Source organism: Chionomys nivalis, chromosome 5 (genome assembly GCF_950005125.1).
Source record: "Chionomys nivalis chromosome 5, mChiNiv1.1, whole genome shotgun sequence".
Classification (NCBI taxonomy): Eukaryota; Metazoa; Chordata; class Mammalia; order Rodentia; family Cricetidae; genus Chionomys; species Chionomys nivalis.
The window spans coordinates 42,815,818-42,835,561 of record NC_080090.1 but is presented as its reverse complement, the minus strand read 5'-3'; the positions used below and the strand labels follow the sequence as shown (position 1 = coordinate 42,835,561).

The 19,744-nt window shown below is 45.5% G+C and overlaps 2 protein-coding genes across 3 annotated transcripts; one reads left to right on the top strand and one right to left on the bottom strand.

The window, feature by feature from the left end:
• Nucleotides 1-6,087: 6,087 nt before the first annotated feature.
• Rpl15 (ribosomal protein L15) lies at nt 6,088-8,037 on the bottom strand. The gene is made up of 3 exons (XM_057770820.1): nt 7,456-8,037; nt 7,127-7,263; nt 6,088-6,540 (listed from the first exon to the last, which is right to left on the bottom strand). The coding sequence occupies exons 1-3, from the start codon at nt 7,625-7,627 to the stop codon at nt 6,235-6,237; spliced, it is 615 nt and encodes a 204-aa protein (XP_057626803.1). The 5' UTR covers nt 7,628-8,037; the 3' UTR covers nt 6,088-6,234.
• A 167-nt stretch (nt 8,038-8,204) lies between these two features.
• Nkiras1 (NFKB inhibitor interacting Ras like 1) lies at nt 8,205-19,629 on the top strand. 2 transcript variants are annotated; one of them, XM_057769511.1, is made up of 4 exons: nt 8,205-8,347; nt 16,175-16,285; nt 17,696-17,937; nt 19,185-19,629. In XM_057769511.1, exons 2-4 carry the CDS (start codon nt 16,192-16,194, stop codon nt 19,425-19,427), a joined length of 579 nt encoding a protein of 192 aa, XP_057625494.1. In that variant the 5' UTR covers nt 8,205-8,347; nt 16,175-16,191; the 3' UTR covers nt 19,428-19,629. The 2 variants fall into 2 exon arrangements, with proteins under 2 accessions (XP_057625494.1, XP_057625495.1); XM_057769512.1 differs by lacking the exon at nt 8,205-8,347 and adding an exon at nt 13,733-14,669.
• Nucleotides 19,630-19,744: the final 115 nt, after the last annotated feature.

Genomic DNA, 19,744 nt, shown 5'->3' with positions numbered 1-19,744 from the left:
TACCTGTAATCTCAGCACTTTAGAGGTCCAGGCAGGAGGGTCAGGAGTTCAAGGCTATCACTGAAGAGCAAGTTCTAAGTAAGCCTGGACTATAGAGGCCCTGTCTCAAAATAAATGAGAAAAAGAAAGAGACAGGGAGAGGGGGAGGGGGAGGGAGAGAAGCTTCTGGGTAGCAGGATTCAAGGGAAAGAGAATTCTCTGATGGGAAAATAGACAAAGGACCTAGTGTGGCGGTGCACACAAGTGACCCCAGGAAGCAGAGAACTGTGAAACTGAGGCTAGCCTGGACTACAAAGGAAGACTTTACCAAAACAAAAAGCAAACGAACAAACCAAACAGTAACTGGAGACCAGGGAGAAGGTTCAGCATGTTAAAGTGTTGCCGAGCAAGTCTGATGACCTGAGTTTGACCCCCAGAGACCATGTGAAAGGCCAGATGTGATGGTATGTACCTCTAATCCCAGCATTCCTATAGCGACTTTGGAGGCAGACACAGAATTGTCGGCAAGCTCAAGGGTCAGCCTGGAGACTCTGTTTCAACAAAGTGGGAGAACTCCCAAAAGTTTTCCTCTGCATATCCATGTCCAAGTATGCATGTCTCTCCTGCCCTCTGAACACACACACTAAGGCAAAACAACATACACACACACAAAAGGCCCCCAACAAAACCCAGGACTACATGTAACTTAGTGATGAAGTTGCTTAGCATGTTCAAGGCCCTGGGTTAGATCCCTAACACCATACGCACAAACTAAAGAAAAATTTAGGGGGCTTGAGAGATGGCTCAGCAGTTAAGAACACTTGTTCTAGTGGGGTGGTGGTGCAGGCGTTTAATCCCAGCACTTGGGAGGCAGATTCTGTGAGTTCAAAGCCAGCCTGGTCTACAAAGTGAGTTCCAGGACAGCTAGGGCTGTTACACAGAGAAACCCTGTCTCGACAAACAAACAAAACAAAAAGAATACTTGTTCTTACAGAGATCCAGGTTTGATTCCCAGAACCCACATGGCAGCTCATGGGAATCTGATACCTTTTGCTGGTACCAGGCATACATGAAGAATACATACATCCATGCAGGCAAAATACTCATAAACATATCTCTGTGAGTTCGAGACCAGCCTGGTCTACAAGAGCTAGTTCCAGGACAGGCTCCAAAACCACAGAGAAACCCTGTCTCGAAAAACCAAAAAAAAAATAAAAATAAAAATTAGGCTGGAGAGATGGTTCAGTGATTAGAAGTGCTGGCTGCTCTTCCAAAGGAGCTGGGTTCAATTCCTAGCATCAACATGGTTCTCACAGCTGTCTGTAACTCTGGTTCAGGGAATCCGACATCCTCACACATAGACACGCAGGCAAAACACCAACACACATAAAAAGACACATGCCTTTAATCCCAGCACACAAGAGGCAGGGACAACCTGGTCTACACAGGACAGCCAGGACCATGCAGAGAAACACTGTCTTGAAAATGAAAAAAGACTAATTAAATTAAAAGGTAGTAACAGGTTATTGAAAACATAAGACCCATTTGCTTATTTTATAATCAGGGTTAACATAGGCTATGCTGCCATGAGAGCAGGGCAAGTGGCAGTCCCTAGCGCAGTGAGATCTTCCTCCGGCTGGCAGGGTTGAGTAGCTCTCAATTTGTAGCTGTGCCTTCTGGAGCTTGGGTTTCTTTTTCTTCTTTTCTTTTCTTTCTTTTTCTTTTTTTGAGACAGGGTTTCTCTGTGTAGCTTTGGTACCTGTCCTGGAACTAATTCTTGTAGACCAGGCTGGCCTCAAACTCACAAAGATCTGCCTGGCTCTGCCTCCCGAGTGCTGGGATTAAAGGTGTGCACCACAACTGCTCGGCTTGGAGCTTGGGTTATTTGCAGTTTGGGAAAGCAGGAATGGAGTGTCTACTCTTGTCCTGAATTGCAGAATAACTCGTAAGACTTCTACCTAAACAAGAGTTTAGCTGTGTATTCTGGTGGCAAGAAGCTTTGGTAGACATGTGGTGTTGTCTTTGCCACACTCAGAGGGCAACAATAAAAGTATCTGAGCCGGGCGGTGGTGGCGCAAGCCTTTAATCCCAGCACTCGGGAGGCAGAGGCAGGCGAATCTCTGCAAGTTCGAGGCCAGCCTGGTCTACAAGAACTAGTTCCAGGACAGGGTCCGAAGCTACAGAGAAACCCTGTCTCGAAAAACAAACAAACAAACAAAACAAAACAAAACAAAACAAAACAAAACAAAAAACCAATAAAAGTATCTAACACGGCCTTTTCCACAAGACTGGAGAGAGATCCCAAAATTTGATAACATGATGGGTATAAAAAACAAAAGTCCCGGCCGGGCGGTGGTGGCGCACGCCTTTAATCCCAGCACTTGGGAGGCAGAGGCAGGCGGATCTCTGAGTTTGAGACCAGCCTGGTCTACAAGAGCTAGTTCCAGGACAGGCTCCAAAACCACAGAGAAACCCTGTCTCGAAAAACCAAAAAAACAAACAAACAAAAAAAAACAAAAGTCCTTTCATACATTGCTGGTAGTTTAAATTCGTACAAACTCTATGGAAAAAATTGGACAATGACTTAAAATCGATTTTTTTTTTAAATTTATTTTTTTGTGTGTGATTTGCTTGCATGCATGTAAGTGCACTATGTACATGCCTGGTGCCCATGAAGCCAGAAGAGAGCATCAGATCTCCTGGAACTGGAGTTAAAGACATTGTGAGTTGCTGTGTGGGTGCTGGGAATTGAACCAGGGACCTCCAGAACAGCTAGTGCTCTTAATCTGAGTCATCTCTCCAGTCCCTAAAATTGTTATTTTGAGTTTAAGTCCAAGCTTACTTTTATCTTATTTCTGTGTAAGTGTTGGTATTAGGATGTGGACATAAATGTAAGTACTCTTGAAGGCCAGAGGACGGTGAGGAATCCCCTGGAGCTAGTTTCAGGTGGCTGCCAGTTGCCTGATAAGGATGCTGGGAACTGAACTCTGGTCCCCTCAAGAATATTAAGTGTTCCGCACCGGGTGGTGGGTGGCACACTTAAAGGCGGGTGGCACACGCCTTTAATCCCAGCACTTGGGAGGCAGAGGCAGGCACATTTCTGTGAGTTCAAGGCCAGCCTGGTCTACCAGAGCTAGTTCCAGGATAGGCTCCAAAAAGCTAGAGAAATGCTGTCTTGAACCCCTCACACACAAAAAATAGATGCACTAGCAGAGAACACTGCCTTTCCCTTGGATCTTTTTATAACTGGGCCACTGTGAGGGGGATCTTCTGCAGTTCACGCAGGGTTCTCAACCTTCCTAGTGCTGCAGCATTCATATTGTGGTAACCCCAACCATAAAGTTCTTTTCTTTTCTTTTTTTTTTTGGTTTTTCGAGACAGGGTTTCTCTGTGGCTTTGGAGCCTGTCCTGGACCTAGCTCTGTAGACTAGGCTGGTCTCAGAGTGCTGGGATTAAAGGCGTGTGCCACCATCGCCTGGCTCATAAAGTTATTTTCATTGCTACTTTACAATTGATTTTGCTGTTACGAATCATAATGTAAACATCTGATATTCAGGATGGCTGATATTCGACCTGTATGACAGTATCCTTCAACCCCCAAAGGGGTCTCGACCCACTGGTTGAGAAGCACTGTTCTAGAGACTAACATAGGGCCGCATCCAATTACATTACATCCACATACCGTGCAGAAATGAAGGGAATGAAGCTCTTTGTGGACAAATAAGCTCCTAGATAATGATGCAAGGAACTTATCATGTATAATACCCTGCAATTGGGGTAAAAATAAGTAATAGACATTTTAATATCTCCTGAGCCAGGTGTGATGGTACATAGATGCAATCCCATCACACACAAGGACTGCTGCCTGAGGCCAGCGTGGGATCCTTAGCAAGACTCTCTCACCCGGAGGTTATTTCTTCTAGTTGGAAGAATGCTTGCCTAGCACACACAAGGCACTGACTCCATCCGGAGCACCATATCAACTGGGTAAAGTAGATGTGGCAAACACCAACAGTCTCCATCCTCCAAAATGTCAGTTCAAGGCCTGTTACTATCTCAAAACCTAAAGTCAAATCCAAGAAACTGATCTCACCTAATGCCTTCAGAACAGGAATCTGGGAGGCAGATTTAGAGCTCTCTATAGACCAGGCTGGACTTGAACTCAGAGATTCACAGCCTCTGCCTCCCAAGCACTGAGATGGAAAGGTGTATAATTAAGGCACTTAATGCATAGCCTGCTACTCACAGCCTTTTTTGAGACAGGCTTGTACTGCTGATCCTCTTGCCTACCTCCCAAATGTGTGGATAAAAGGAGTGCTCTCTGGTACACCACTTAAGTATATACTTCAGTGACAAAATCCATCAGTTATGTACCCGTTCCTTGTTAAGTTGTGAGACCAACTACTAACAGTAATTGAGGTCAACCTGGGTTATACATTAAGACTGTCTCATAAAGAAACCAACAAGAGTGTGCAGGTAGAGGTAGGTAGACTTGAGTTCCAGTACAATTCGGTCTACATACCAGTTCCAAACAACCCAGAGCAACATAGATCTTTCCTCAAGACAAAAATAATAGCTTGTGTGTTGATGCATGCCTATGATCCTGGTACATGTGAAGTGAAGGCAGGAGTTAAAAGACACCTCAGATAACTGAAACCATCTGAAATAAAACCAAAAACTTTAGCAGTGATCATGGACCATCTACTAGGATTCTAACTGTCTGGGGAAAGATTGAGGAACTGAGGGGGCAGCACAGGCCATTTGCTAAGGATTTTAGTTTGCATAACAAAGACTAGGACAAACTTAGGACCTCTAGCTGCTGTGTGGAGAAATCTCAAGGATGGCAAGGATAAAGGCAAGCTTCTGTACTGCTGACAGGCCTTTAGCAGACAATCTTTCCAATGCTGAGACACAGTGCCGGGCGCAAGCAGTTTCCTAACTTAGTATACATTTTCTCTCAAATGATGCTTGCCATTTCTACCGTAAGCATCTTTTGCAGGTTTTCATTTGCTTTTACATAAATGATAAGGTACACTTGTTTAACAGACATTTATTACTTTAGTTGAACAACCTCTATACAATTTGTTCTGCTGAATAGAAAAGAATTCTAGGTCAAGATTTTTATCTAGTATTTTCTGGAAATCAGTAAAATCCTTTAGAAATCTGAAGAGAAAAACAGTTTAAGAAAAGCTTCAATTAGATTGTTAAGCCCACTAGCCCAGATCCCTGATAAGGGCTGTGCTGTCTATTCATTCCATACTCAAATGCATCCTGGGACCTAGTCCAAGGCATGGCACAAACTAAACATGGTAGTTATGTGTGGCCTTGGTGAAATGTCAACCTCTGAGAAATATACCAGGGACAAGTATCACAGGCACGACCAAAGGAAAGACTAATGAAGTCATATGGCCAACTGAGTTTCCTTACCCCCAAGATGAATTGACTGGCCCAGGATTGACCTTTAAGTACCCAACCATCCTTGTTATGTGGCTAAAAGCTTCCTAATGGCTGGATACTATCTTGACCACAACTTTTTAAGAGTTCACTTGGCTGGCATTAATTGAAGCCCACATGGCACCCATCACTGGACTACAAATCCTAAAGGGAAATAATCTGCCGAGAGCAATCTCACCATACCATTCCCAAATAGGCCTCATCCCACCCAAAATTCAATCACCACCACCTTCGAAACACCAAGGTGTCAACACCGATTACTGGACATCCAGCTCATCCTGAGATCCAACAGAATACAAAAGCCTCTTCCAATTTTACCTGGTTCTTCTGAAAATGGGGCACTGGATTCAGTCTCAAATTGTGGGTTGTAGCTGACCTCCCTTTTCTAAGCATGTTCACAAAACAAGCTGGAAGCTTCTCTTCCTACATTTCTAAGCAAAATCCCAACTCTAAAGCAAGCAGCCACTTCAGTGACTAGAAGATCTTATCATCCCAAGAAAGCTGCAGGTTCTATCACATGCACCAAACACTTCTACAGGGCAAGTCCTATGACTCTTTACACATAGGATACCACATGGTGTAAACCATATACCGAACCACCTAAGCAGGTAACGCAGACAGAAAAGTCACCAGAAACAAGATATACCATCACTGTAATCTTCAAACATTATTGCACTTTAACCGCTATAATCCACAAAGCATTCATGACAATCTTTGACAGTTTTAACAAATAACACCTTAAAGCAGACAGGACGGTCCTCCATTGTTTATTGGGTATGAATTGTACAAACATTACGTGTATTAGCGGTAACGGTGGAGCTGCAGAGTGTTGCGCCTTCTCCAGGCTGCACGGCGAGAGCCACCAATAGTGTGGTGGAACTTGTGGCCCTTTCCAAGGCCACGGCTCTTGCGGCCTGCAGATGTCAGCCCACGCATCTCTCTGTGCTTATGGACCGGTTTGGTGATCCATTGGGTGTCAGGGTTTCTTCTGATAGCTTTATGGAATGGATCGATAAGGATAACCTCAAAAAATTTGTATGTGGAATCTTCACCAACCCAGTAAGAATTCAGGACTCTCAGAGCCCCACAGTGGCGTCCAGCTCTCTCCTAAAACAGAGGGAAAAGCCCAGTCAGTCTTCTGTACTGTCCATGGCAACAAATCCGACAAAAATCCTTCCTCCCGACTCTCCACTACCAGAGACCGAAGCAGGCCAGGTCCCCACACACCAAAGCCCAGCGTAAACCACAGGTAGGCACGGAGTGAGTTCTGTCCCAGTCCCCTCCAGCAACAGGGTTCAGGACCATGGCCTTATACAGAGTCAATGAATAAAAAGCTTCCAGCTTTTGGAAAGGGGTCCCTGACCACAGAACACAACTTAGCAGTCCAGAAAAAAACCATTATATTAGCAACATAACTAAATGTAGTATGAGAACAGCTCAAAATTTTACCGCCTTCAAAAGCTTAGGTTCTGCCAGGACCTAACTCACTAAAACAAACAAAAATCTTCTTAGCATAAACCTAAGCACCAAGCAGTAGTAAGAGTTTTGACAATAGTTGCTCTTTGCCAAGGTTAAGTACAAGACACCTCTAAGCCCCACCTTGCGCCCAGTCAAACTCCACCGTGATCCCCATTTCTTCCAGCCCACAACCCCTAACGGGTTGCCAGGACAACCAGTATCCCGATCCGTTTACCTCAGCAACAGACTGGAGGCTTCGGGCAAACTTTAGCTGGTTCACACCATGATGGACAGGCTTGCCGTAGGTCGCACCTTTGGGCACCGGGCGTTTGCGGCCACCACGGCGGACGCGAATCCTGTATATGACGTAACCTGGACAGGGACAAACCCACCGACAGGTGAGACTCAGTTAAGCCTTTCCCCAATGCTTCCCAGGCACACCGAGCTAGAGTGACCGCGGGAGGGTGCGGGTGCAGTCCCACACCGAGGATTTCCGGCTCCCCCGGGGCAGGGGTTGGGGGAAGCAGGGATCGCCCACTCGGGACATCGCGGGCCACCACGCACCTTGCTTGGCCTTGTAGCCCAGCCTCCGCGCTTTGTCGGGCCGGGTGGGGCGGGGAGCCCGGTGCAGCGCGGACAGCTGGCGGTACTGCCAGCAGCGGACCCTCAGCAGGAAGCGCATCACGTCCGACTGCTTCTTCCGCCACAGCTCCTGGATGTACTTGTACGCACCCATCTTGGCTCACCTTCGGGGGGGGAGAAGAAGCACATCGCAGGGCGATGGCGGTCAGGAAGGCGGCGACCAGAACCGCTGCGTCCACGGGGAATGGGAACGGCTCAGCGCAAGCGGCGGGACCGAGGAGCCCGGACTTGGGGACGCGATCGTCACCGCTTCGCTCCAGCCAGGCCTCCTCTAGGCCCGGGCCCAGCTCGGATCCTGCCGCCATCGCGTCTCCCGCAAGCCTCCCGGACGGCTGCGACTCCGCGCCCGCTCCACCCCGCATCCTGACTGAACGCTCGCGGGAGGACGGAGCTCAGAGGCGGCGGTGCCGCCGGGCCCGGATGGCTGAAGACCGGCGCGATTCGCCACGGATAGAAACGCAAATCCCGCCCGACCTGCCTACCTGATGGCCGTCGCCAGAGGAAAGGAAGAAGCCTTTCTCCCACAATCCCTTTTGGCTCCTCCCTCCACCTCGGCGGTTCTCCTTCCGGTGGGGCGGGGGTGGCCGCGCAGGGCCTCATGGGGCTGGTAGTTCCAACATCCAAGTCGGTGGGCTGTGCCGGTCGTGGTTTCCGGAAGTGTTCCCCTCCACCCCCCAGCGTCGCCTCTGAACTGCAAAGGCTGCGGGAGGCGAGAGGCGTTGAGCTCGCAGGCGTCACGGCTGCGATTCCTGAGGAGGCAGGTCGAGGACCGCAGTGACTGGCGTACCTCTGTCTCACTGCCCAGCGGGGCCAGGTTGGTGTCTCCGCCGGCTCCGCTCCGGAGCAGCGTGACAGCAGGACAGCCACCGGGTGGGCGTAGGCGCAAGTGGCTGCACGCGTGGGCCCCGCGCGTGTCCGTGAGGCCCGCCGGGGACCTGCGGGACCAGGCTGCCTCCTCCTGCTCTTCCTGGGGTGTATGGGAGTCGGAGGTGCTAAGGTCAGAACGCGGGGGCTTCATTTTATGGGTGGTTTTAGGATAGCAAATTCTTAATTTGCTAAGCCTCCTTAAGTGCGACTGTTTCAGGAAGAAATGCCCAGGATGCTGGCATTCTGCATTGCGTTCTTTATTAAGAGATAATGGTTTGCTGGCGTTTTTGCAGCTCCAGAATTTTCTTTTTTCATATAGTCGTGTGGTTTTAATAAAGTACTCTTGTTTGTGGCCAAGGTTCCGGAATCATGTTTGCCTTTTACATCATGGCTCTGTTCATCTTTTAAAATAAATACCGGCTTTAGCATTGTGAGACTCTTCACCGGTCTTTTTAAAAAAAACTCAATAATATTTTGATATGTGCCGGATGCAGCCGCCAAGAGCGCACAAGTTCTAGCCTTGGGAGCAAACGTTAATACTAAGCTGTGTAATTTGATCCAAGGACACACATTGAGTTGGGGTATAGAGCAGTAGAGTGACAGTTGCCACAGCATCCTAGGAGGGAGGCCCGCCTCAGCTGAGCCCTTGTTGGGGTGAGGGGAGCACTCAATGGGGTTCTCAGAATAAGATTTCTTTAGATCTCTCCCTGGGGGCACGTGGGGATGGGAACATGAGGGATCGGGTTAGGAGTGGACGGAGTGGGAGAGTTCTGAAAGGGATGACGGGAAAGGGATGCATTTCCAGGTCAAGTAGAAACCTGATGTAAGAGAAATTCCCACGAATCTACAAGGATGACCCCAGCTAAGACTCCTAGCAATAGTGAATAGGTAGTCTGAACTGGCCATCTCCTGTGATCAGAGTGGTGACTGTCCCAGTGGTCATCAGAGAGCTGTCATCCAGTAACTGATGAAAACAGATGCAGAGACCCACAGCCAGACATTAGGTTGAGCTTGGGGAATCCTGGTGAAGAGAGGAAGGAAGGATTGTAGGAGCCAGAAGGGTCAAGGACATCACAAGAAAACCCACAGGAACAACTAGCCTGGTTCATAGGAACTCACAGTCTGAACCAACAACCAGGGAGCCCGCAGGGGATTGACCGCGGGCCTCTACGTATATGTGACAGTTCTGAGGCTTGGCTACTTGTGGGACTCCTAACAGTAGGAGCAGGGGCGTCCCTAATGCTCTGGCCGGCTCTTGGGAGCCTGTTCTCTCATTCTGGATTGCCTTGCCCAACCTTACTTAAAATATAAGGGAAGGTGCTTAATCTTACTGCAACTTGATATGCCAAGCTCTGTTGATACTCACAGGAGGCCTGCCCCTTTCTGAGCAGAAACAGAGGAGGAGTGGATGGTAGGGGGTGGGGCAGAAGGCATAGGGGAGGGAAGGGGAGGAGAAGAGTGAGTGGAAACTCTGGTGGGATGTAAAATAAATTAATTAGTTAAATTTAAAAATATGATTTCTCTTTTAGAACAGTCTTTTTTTAAAGATTTATTTTTAGTTTATGTGTGTGTTTGCTTGCATGTATGTGTGTGCACCCCAGAACTGAACCACACAATGGTTATAAGCTTCCATGGAGGTGCTGGAACCTGAATGAGAAAGTGCTCTAACTACCGAGCCTCTCCAGCCCTCAGGATCAGGTTTTATTTTTACTATGTAACATTAACTGTCCTGGAAACTTGATGGATCGTCTAGACTAGCCTCAAACCCGCACAGACCCTCTATGCTTTTCCCTCAAGTCAGGAGGCTGTGCTCGCCCTGCCTGGTCTCTACTGCAATACGTTTAATGACTCACATAAAGCACTCATCATTTTATAGATTGTAGATCAGAAATAAAGCTAGGTGAAAGTCATGGTGTTGGCCTTTAATCCCAGCACTCGGGAGGCAGAGGCAGGGGAATCTCTGCAAGTTCGAGGCCAGCCTGGTCTACAAGAGCTAGTTCCAGGACAGGGTCCGAAGCTACAGAGAAACCCTGTCTCAAAAAACAAACAAACAAAACAAAACAAAACAAAAAACCAATAAAAGTATCTAACACGGCCTTTTCCACAAGACTGGAGAGAGATCCCAAAATTTGATAACATGCGGTGGTGGCGCACGCCTTTAATCCCAGCACTTGGGAGGCACAGGCAGGCGGATCTCTGTGAGTTCGAGACCAGCCTGGTCTACAAGAGCTATTTCCAGGACAGGCTCCAAAACCACAGAGAAACCCTGTCTCGAAAAACCAAAAAAAAAAAAAAGTCATGGTGTTGGGGCTGGAGAGATGACTCATTGACTGTTCTTCCAGAGGACCCGAGTTCAATTCCCAGCACCACGCAGCTCACAACTCTCTGTAACTCCAACTCCAGGAGTTCTGATACCCTCACACAGACATACATGCAGGCAAAATACCAATGAACATTAAATACAAATAAATTTAAAAAAATTCAGGGTGTCAGAAAGAACAGCAGCCCAAGGCCGCCTGCCTCTCTTGGCTGTTTGCGCCTTTCACCTTTCACTCAATCATTCCTTCTCCTTAAAACTTCTCATAAATACCCCTGTGGAGATCTCCCCTCCATCTTGATTTCTGTGTCTCAAGGCTAATTCAATCCACATGCAAAATTCCTTCTAAAGTAAGGTCTCAAAGGTTTCCAGGATTAGAATGGGGGTGGGCATCTTTGGGAGTTCATTTCTATGAAAGTGGGAGTGGGGAGCTAGAGAGATGGTTCACTGGTGTAGGCTACCCTGGTACCCACATTGCAATTTAGCTTCAATCCCAGGGGATCTGATACCCTCTTTCTGGCTTCCATGGGTACCAGGCATGAATATGGCACACAGACATACACGCTGGCAAAAAAAACCTTATACATTTTTTTTTTTTTTTGGTTTTTCGAGACAGGATTTCTCTGTGGCTTTGGAGCCTGTCCTGGAACTAGCTCTGTAGACCAGGCTGGTCTCGAACTCACAGAGATCCGCCTGCCTCTGCCTCCCGAGTGCAGTGCTGGGATTAAAGGCGTGCGCCACCATCGCCCGGCTACAGTCGGTTGCTCTTAACCATGGAGCTAGTGCTATGACCCCTTAAAAGGTGTGTTTTTTTTTGTTTTTTGTTTTTTTTTTTTGTCATGCAGAGTGGTTCACACCTTTAATCCCAGGATTTGGGATGTAGAGGTAGGAGAATCTCTGAGTCTACATAGCAAGTTCTAGGACAACCTTAGCTACACAGTAAGACCATCTCAAAAATTTTCTTAAATTACACTTATTAATTTGTGCATGCACGTAAAGGTGTGTATATAGGTGTGTAGAAGTTGAGAGAACAACCTGTGGGAACTCGTTATCAAATTCAGGTCATCAGACTGGGTAGCAGGTATTTTTTCCCATTGGTGAGCTGGGTTTTGAGACAGGGTTTTTCTATATACCTCTGGTTGTCCTGGAACTTGCTATATAGACCAGGCTCTGTCAAACTCACAGAGACCTGCTTGTCTCTGCCTGCCACATGCCACAATTAAGGACTGCACCACCATGCCTGCTGGCTTACAATTTGACTTTTTTCCTCTTTATTATTTTCATTGGTCTTTTGCCTCTATGTATGTTTGTGTGTATGTGTGTGGCAGGCGGGTATTAGATCCCCTGGAACTGGACTTAGACAGTTGTGAGCTGCCATGTTAGTGCTGGGAATTGAATGAATCTATGAGGCATCTCTCCGGCCCTACCATATGACTTTTTATTTTATTTTATGATGGAGGAGGGTCATCTTTCTATCTGTTGCTTTCATTGGCTAATTAATAAAGAAAACTGCTTGGCCTGATAGGGCAGAATTTAGATAGGCGGAGTAAACAGAACAGAATGCTGGGAGAAAGAAGCCGAGTCAGTGAGTTGCCATGATTCTCCCACTCCAGACAGACGCAGGTTAAGATCTTTCCTGGTAAGCCAGCTCGTGGTGCTACACAGAATATTAGAAATGGGTTAGATCAATATGTAAGAGCTAGCCAATAAGAGGCTGGAACTAATGGGCCAGGCAGTGTTTAAAAGAATACAGTTTCCGTGTAATTATTTCGGGGCATAAAGCTAGCCATGCGGGCGGCTGGGTGCCAGGGACTCAGCCCCGCCGCTCTTATCACAACAGAGTGGCACCCAACGTGGTAATGAACTCCACGTAAAACCTGAGAGGGCTTAAAAAGAAGAGAGAGAGAATTTAAGACAGCTTTTTGCTGTTTGTGGGTTGTGTGCCGCAAAGAAATTGTCCTGACTCAGCAGCAGGAAAAAACTGGCTGTTTTAAAATGCCGGCTTTCTGGGCTGGGCCGCCATCGTGATCTCTGTCTGGCTCCTGTGGGAGACAGAGCTTTTGAATGGAGTATTTGGAGTAAAGTGCTACAGCTTGCTTGATGGCAATGTGGACTGCTGTGTACCTGGAACTGTGTGTGGCTCAGCTCTTCCTGCCTGGGCAGATGGCGGGATCAAACTTGGATTCAAACACAGAGATGTTTTCAGATTGCACAGTGCTCTGCGTGTCAGATTTGGATGTAACTTGGATGAAAAGAGTTTCTGTGCTGCACACTCAGTCTCAGAGTTAAAGTGCTGAGTGCGGCCCCTACCTGGCGGCTCCAGAGCTAGTAGAAAATGGTACGTCCTCCATTTTCAAATTGGAGATAGGTGGAGCCAACATTCAGAGCAGCCTGCCGCTCTGCAGCTCAGAGGTGCAGCTGATTCAGTCACAAGCAGCTCCAGCTCCACTCCGCAAAGCTGAACTGTGCTGACATCAGGCTGGAACTATCGTAATTACCATAACAACAGCGCAATTAAGGTTTAGACTGGGCAGAAAGCAGGCTGTGCCTTATTACCGTGTTACTTCTACCTGGTGCAACTTAAGTTTTTAAGAAATACTTAACATTTTAAGAAATGCTCCTGGATAGTAAAAAAATTACAGATTCACAATAGGACAGATTCAGACCACTAAATGGATCACAACGTTATATGAGTGTACGTAGGCTTGAGAGAGAGAAAAAAATATATATAAAGTTAATGCCCTAAAAAAAAAGGGTAAAGTCTTTAAAGAGACAGAATAAAGTAAAGTGATAGAGTAAAAATAAGTCACGTAAAAATGGAAAATTCCAAAAAAATAAAAATAAATAAAAAATAAATAAATAAAGGCCGGGTGGTGGTGGCTCACGCCTTTAATCCCAGCACTCGGGAGGCAGAGGCAGGCGGATCTCTGTGAGTTCGAGACCAGCCTGGTCTACAGAGCTAGTTCCAGGACAGGCTCCAAAACCACAGAGAAGCCCTGTCTCGAAAAACCAAAAAAAAAAAAAAAAAAAAAAAGGAAAATTCACAGAGAGTTTGGATTCTTTGTATTATTGTGTTTTCTTTAAAATTTTTGACTGTAAAGGAGCTAAGTACAGAGAGACATTTCATTACATGGGCTGCCAAGCTGAACCAGAATGGATTTCATAAGGGTATTATGACTTCAGAATTTGGGTCTAAGGATATGATGCTTTGGAGAGTTTCTTCTTTTGTTTTCACAGAGGATGAGATCCTGTGGATTGCGTCTATCCCAATATGGTATGATAGACCACGCCCTCCTGAAAGGTTGCTGTGAACACCCTCAAAAAATTACTTCACTCAACTGCCGACTGAGATAAACCTGGCACACAGGTTACACCCTAAACGATCTGATTAACAGCGCCCCCATTCAGCAGGAAGCAGTTTGGAGAGAAAAAACTGCGCCCATGTTCCCAAATATTGTTTATAAATGTTCTTTTACATTTAAAGGGGGATATGATATAGATATGAATAATTTGCATTGGTGTGGATTTTAAGGTCAATTTTGTTATATGTATATGTATTCTGATCTTGAGGTATTGTGATTGTAAAAATGTAATGTATAATTAGGAAATATAGGTTGCTAATGGATAATCATCGATAATAGTAAAGCTTGTAGTCATGTTAGTTAGATTTTCTAGATATATAGAGATATATTTCAGTTGGATAGGCATTCTTCATATCTTTCAAAGACTGCAGAATATGGCATTTTAAATGTTTTAATAATTTAGGGCTTTTCATGACAATGATACACGTCTGCTCCTGGCAGCACCAGCTACTTCAAGAGGAAGATGGGCATTGAAGAGGCTCCTTATGGAGTTTGATAGCCATTTGGGCAAGAAACTGCTCTTGCCTGGACTGTTGCATAACCTGGACACAGAGAACCCACAGAGAGAGGACTGCTGAACTTGCCTAAAGGTGAGATGTTCTTTCGGGGTTTCTGATTCATGAAAGAGTCTGCGAGACATTCTGCAGGACACAGCAGATGCAGGACACAGCAGATAGTGACTGAACTGCCTTTGAAATTTCCTGCTTCATGGAAAAGTCTGCTGGATACTATGGGCCTGAAGGCTGAAGATGTATGCTCCAACGGTACAGAGGAACTTTGGGTGACTTGTCCAGGCAGCGAGATGTCTCTGTCATTTCTAGAGTTTTGGATTTCTTGTTTGCTTAGGTAATATTATATCCTTCTGGAGTCTTTGATGGAGTTGAAGAATGAATAGATAATTATAGTTTTCCTTAGTTATGATACGAGATAAAATAGATGTAAATATTGTAACTGTAATTCTTACTTGATAACTGTTTTGCTATATGTAATTGTACTATGTTAAAATGAAAGCCTTCTTTTTGTGTTTAAACAGAAAAAGGGGAGTGATTTCTTTCTAATCTGTTGCTTTCATTGGTTAATTAATAAAGAAACTGCCTAGGCCCATTTGATAGGCCAACCCTTAGGTGGGTGGAGTAAATAGAGCAGAATGCTGGGAGAAAGAAGCCGAGTTAGGCAGTCGCCATGATTCTCCCGCTGGACACAGACGCAGGTTAAGATCCTCCTTGGTAAGCCACCAGCTTGTGGTGCTATACAGAATATTAGAATATTAGAAATGGGTTAGATCAATATGTAAGAGCTAGCCAATAAGAGGCTGGAACTAATGGGCCAGGCAGTGTTCAAAAGAATACAGTTTCCGTGTAATTATTTCTGGTAAAGCTAGCCAGTGGCTGGGAGCTGAGTGGTGGGAAGCGGCCCACAGCTCCCTCACAACAATTTTAACTAATTTATTTACTTATTTTGGTTTTTTGAGAGTGTCTCTGTAGCTTTGGAGCCTGTTCTGGAACTTAGGCTGGCCTTGAACTCAGAGATTCACCTGCCCCTGCCTCCCAAGTACAGAGATTAAAGGCATGAACCGCCACCACCATCTGGACCATTTGACTTTTTAAAGTGACTTTTCTGCTGTTTCTACTGAACCATTTACCTTAGCTGCCACTATCCTGTCTTTTGGAAAAACAAAAGCCTTAAAGAAAATGGTGCCTTACTCATGGTAATCTTCCAGTCTCAGTACTTTTTACGTCTATTCCAGAGGGTTGGGATTGTAGGCATGAGCAGCCATGCATAGATATCAACAGCCAAGTTGGTCTCTAACTCACTATGTAGCTGGCACTGATCCTCCTCTGCCTTTCGAGTGCTGGGATTGCACACATCTCCATTCAGGTGTCTTTAGAGTCTATCCAGACGATTCTATGGCAGTCTATAAGACACTTTAACAGAGAACCTGGGGAATGGCATGTGGAAAGATTATCTTATTCTCTATCACCCTTCTACTGTTTGGAGTTTCCCCTGTATTACTGGTTCAACTTAAACTTTAAGGAAGAGAAGGGATTTATTTCAGTGTGTGTCCAGGATAAGGTGCCCTCTCTTTTTTCCATAGTGCTGTCGCAAGAGAAGATGGGAAAGGGCTGCAAGGTTGTCGTTTGTGGGTTGTTGTCTGTTGGGAAAACTGCCATTCTGGAGCAACTCCTTTATGGGAATCATACTATAGGTAAGATCATCTTTCTTCGTTTCTCTCTAGATCTGGAACTGGTGGAGGACACGTGTTGGTCACGCTAAGTGGTGTAAAGGAGACCAAGTAGGAACAAGGAAATTGGGTTTTGTTGGAGTCCAGCAGTGCTTCTGCAGGTTATCTAGCAGGTCAGAAAACAAGTGGCAGGCAGACATGGATAATATGAAAACGCTGTGCACCTGCATCAGAAGGGTCTAGGAACCCTAGGGTCTCTGTGGTAGCAACGCCGATGCCATTCTTCAGTCACAGTGGTCTAGTGCTGTATAGGCTTAAAAATGAAAAAATGGTGTTTGCTACAGTGTGACCCAGTTTAGTAAACTGGGACTATCTCATTCATTTATTCCTTCGATGAGCACAGTTTCCTGTTTTCTTTATCATATTGTATATGACAGTGCTTTATAAATCTGCAAAGGTGAAGATAATGTTTCTGGCTTAAGTGATGTCATGATGTAGAGAAGTTAAATGAACTTAGGTTTATGTAAAAGATAGTAAATACAGATCTTTAAAGCATTTCTTGGTACATAGCTTGGAGCACATTTTTATCTTTTATCAACTATTTTGATGACTTTTTTTGTTGTTTTTTCTTGAGACAGGTTTCTCTGTAGCCTTGCCTGTCCTGGAACTTGCTATTAGACCAGGCTGGCCTCGAACTCAAAGAGATCCGTCTGCCTCTGCCTCCTTGAGTGCTGGGATTAAAGGTGTGCCACCATTGCCCAGCTTTTTATTGCCATTTTTATATAGAAGAAAAAAATTTACATTTTTTTGTAGACCTAATGCTAGGCTAATTCTAATAAGGCCAAAAGAAAGTTTTTGTTTGAGACAAGGTGTCATGTAGCTCAAGTTGGCCTCAGTTGAGGCTGACCTTGAACTACTGGTCCTCCTGTTTACACCACCCAAGTGCTGGATTTATAAGTGTGTCACCCCAATGACCTATAAGAAAGAAACCTTTTTTTTTTTTCTTTTGAGGCCGGCTATCCAGGAAGTCACTGTAGACCAGGCTAACCTTGAAATCACAGAGATCCCCATGCCTCTGCCTCCCAAGTGCTAGGATTAAATGTGTACGCCACCATGTCTGACAGAAGAAATGATTTTTAAAAAGGTATGTGTGTGTTTTGGTGGGTTGGCGGGGCACGCGTGCCTCTGAAAAGATTAAAGGATGACCCTGTGGAGTCAGTTCTAGCTTTAGTAGGTCCTGGGAATTGAACTCAGGTCACCAAACTTGAGAGCCATCTTGGCGGTTCAAAAAATACACTTTTGGATGAATAATTACTTTTCATTTTAAAGAAATTAGTAAAGTAGAAATGTGATTATTGCATATGGAGACCTAGAAAGCCAGCTCAGTGGGAAAGGGAACTAGTGAATAACTGACCCTGGTTCCTTCTAATGCAGGCATGGAGGACTGCGAGACGATGGAAGACGTGTACATGGCCTCAGTGGAGACGGACCGCGGGGTGAAGGAGCAGCTCCACTTATACGACACGCGAGGCCTGCAGGAAGGCGTGGAACTGCCCAAGCATTACTTCTCTTTCGCTGACGGCTTTGTTCTTGTGTACAGTGTGAATAATCTGGAGTCCTTTCAAAGGGTGGAGCTTCTGAAGAAGGAAATCGATAAATTCAAAGACAAGAAAGAGGTGAGTGGCTATTTCAGATCTGTTAGAATTGTAGGGTAGGGTACACACATTTAGAAACCATTCGGTTGTATTAGCAGTATCTGCAGACACAGGGTGTGGGGACTGGCTGAGCCCACAGCGCAAGCATCACTTTCTGCCTTTTTCTGGGTTACACTGTCCAAGGTGCTTTCCTCGCTTCCCAGCTCAGGCCCTACATAGCTTAGTCATGTGTGCCATCACTGCTTCTTAGTCATGTGTGTGATCACTGCTTTTTAGTCATGTTGTGTGATCACTGCTTCTTAGTCATGTTGTGCGATCACTGCTTCTTAGTCATGTTGTGCGATCACTGCTTCTTAGTCATGTGTGCAGTCACTGCTTCTTAGTCATGTTGTGCGATCACTGCTTCTTAGTCATGTTGTGCGATCACTGCTTCTTAGTCATGTGTGCCATCACTGCTTCTTAGTCATGTGTGCCATCACTGCTTCTTAGTCATGTGTGCCATCACTGCTTCTTAGTCATGTGTGCCATCACTGCTTCTTAGTCATGTGTGCCATCACTGCTTCTTAGTCATGTGTGCGGTCATTGCTTCTTCTTTTTTTTTTTTTTTTTGTTTTTTTGTTTGTCATTGCTTCTTAGTCATGTGCACGATCACTGCTTCTTAGTCATGTGTGCCATCACTGCTTCTTAGTCATGTGCACGATCATTGCTTCTTCAGGCTTTTAGGATGTCTGTGGCAAAATAGGGCTTTTGTCATTTAACACCCCCCCACACACACACACAAAGCTAATAACCAGTCATCAGCTCCCACCTATTTGCCACTTTCCTTCTGCCTGGAATTCTCTAACCACTGCATACAAAGCAAATAAATAAATCTCAAAAAGAGGAAAAGGAAAAAAAGAAATAATAAACCTAAACCTTTAAAAAATATATCCAGACTATCTGTATGCACTCAGGAAAAAGTGAGGTGATACCTTCTCTTATTTCTCTCATACCTAAGGACACCAGCACCAGCTTAGTACTGGGATTAATCTGGCCTCATGCTTACTAGTCAAATTCTCTACGTCCCCAGTCTTTTAGTTTTTAAGCTTTGTTTTTGGCAGGGTCTAACTAAGTTGCCCTTTGAACTTTCAATCCTCCTGCCTCAACTCCAGAGCAGCTGAGATTACTGGCTCTGTCATTTAAGTAAAGCAGTCTGCCAAGTGGAGGAGCAACTCTTGTTTGTCCCTTTCGCAGTGTCCCAGTGTGGTCTTCCCATCATTTTCCCTCAGGTGGCAATTGTCGTGCTGGGAAACAAAATCGACCTCTCCGAGCAGAGACAAGTAGATGCTGAAGTGGCACAGCGGTGGGCAAAAAGCGAGAAGGTGAAGCTGTGGGAGGTGACGGTGACAGACCGGAGGACGCTGATCGAACCCTTCACTTTACTAGCCAGCAAGCTCTCTCAGCCCCAGAGCAAATCCAGCTTCCCTTTGCCCGGCAGGAAGAACAAAGGGAACTCCAATTCTGAAAACTGAGTCAGATCTTGAAATGTCTGTAGCATGACACAGTTATGATTTAACATGGCCCTTTACAAAACCACCTCCAGGCCTAAGTGATCATTCAAGGCACTTTGCACTATAATTAACTTATTGGGCTTATTTATTACTGTTAGACATATTTTATCGTTGTTATTTATGTTGTACTTGTCATTAATAGTAAAATAAAATATGGAATGTATGCGATGTCCCATGGGAACCTTCCAGCCTGTCAGGAACTGTCATACTCATTGTAATTTCATGCAGATTCCTCACTGTGAACATAACTTCAAAAAGGCTTATTCCTGTATGTCTAG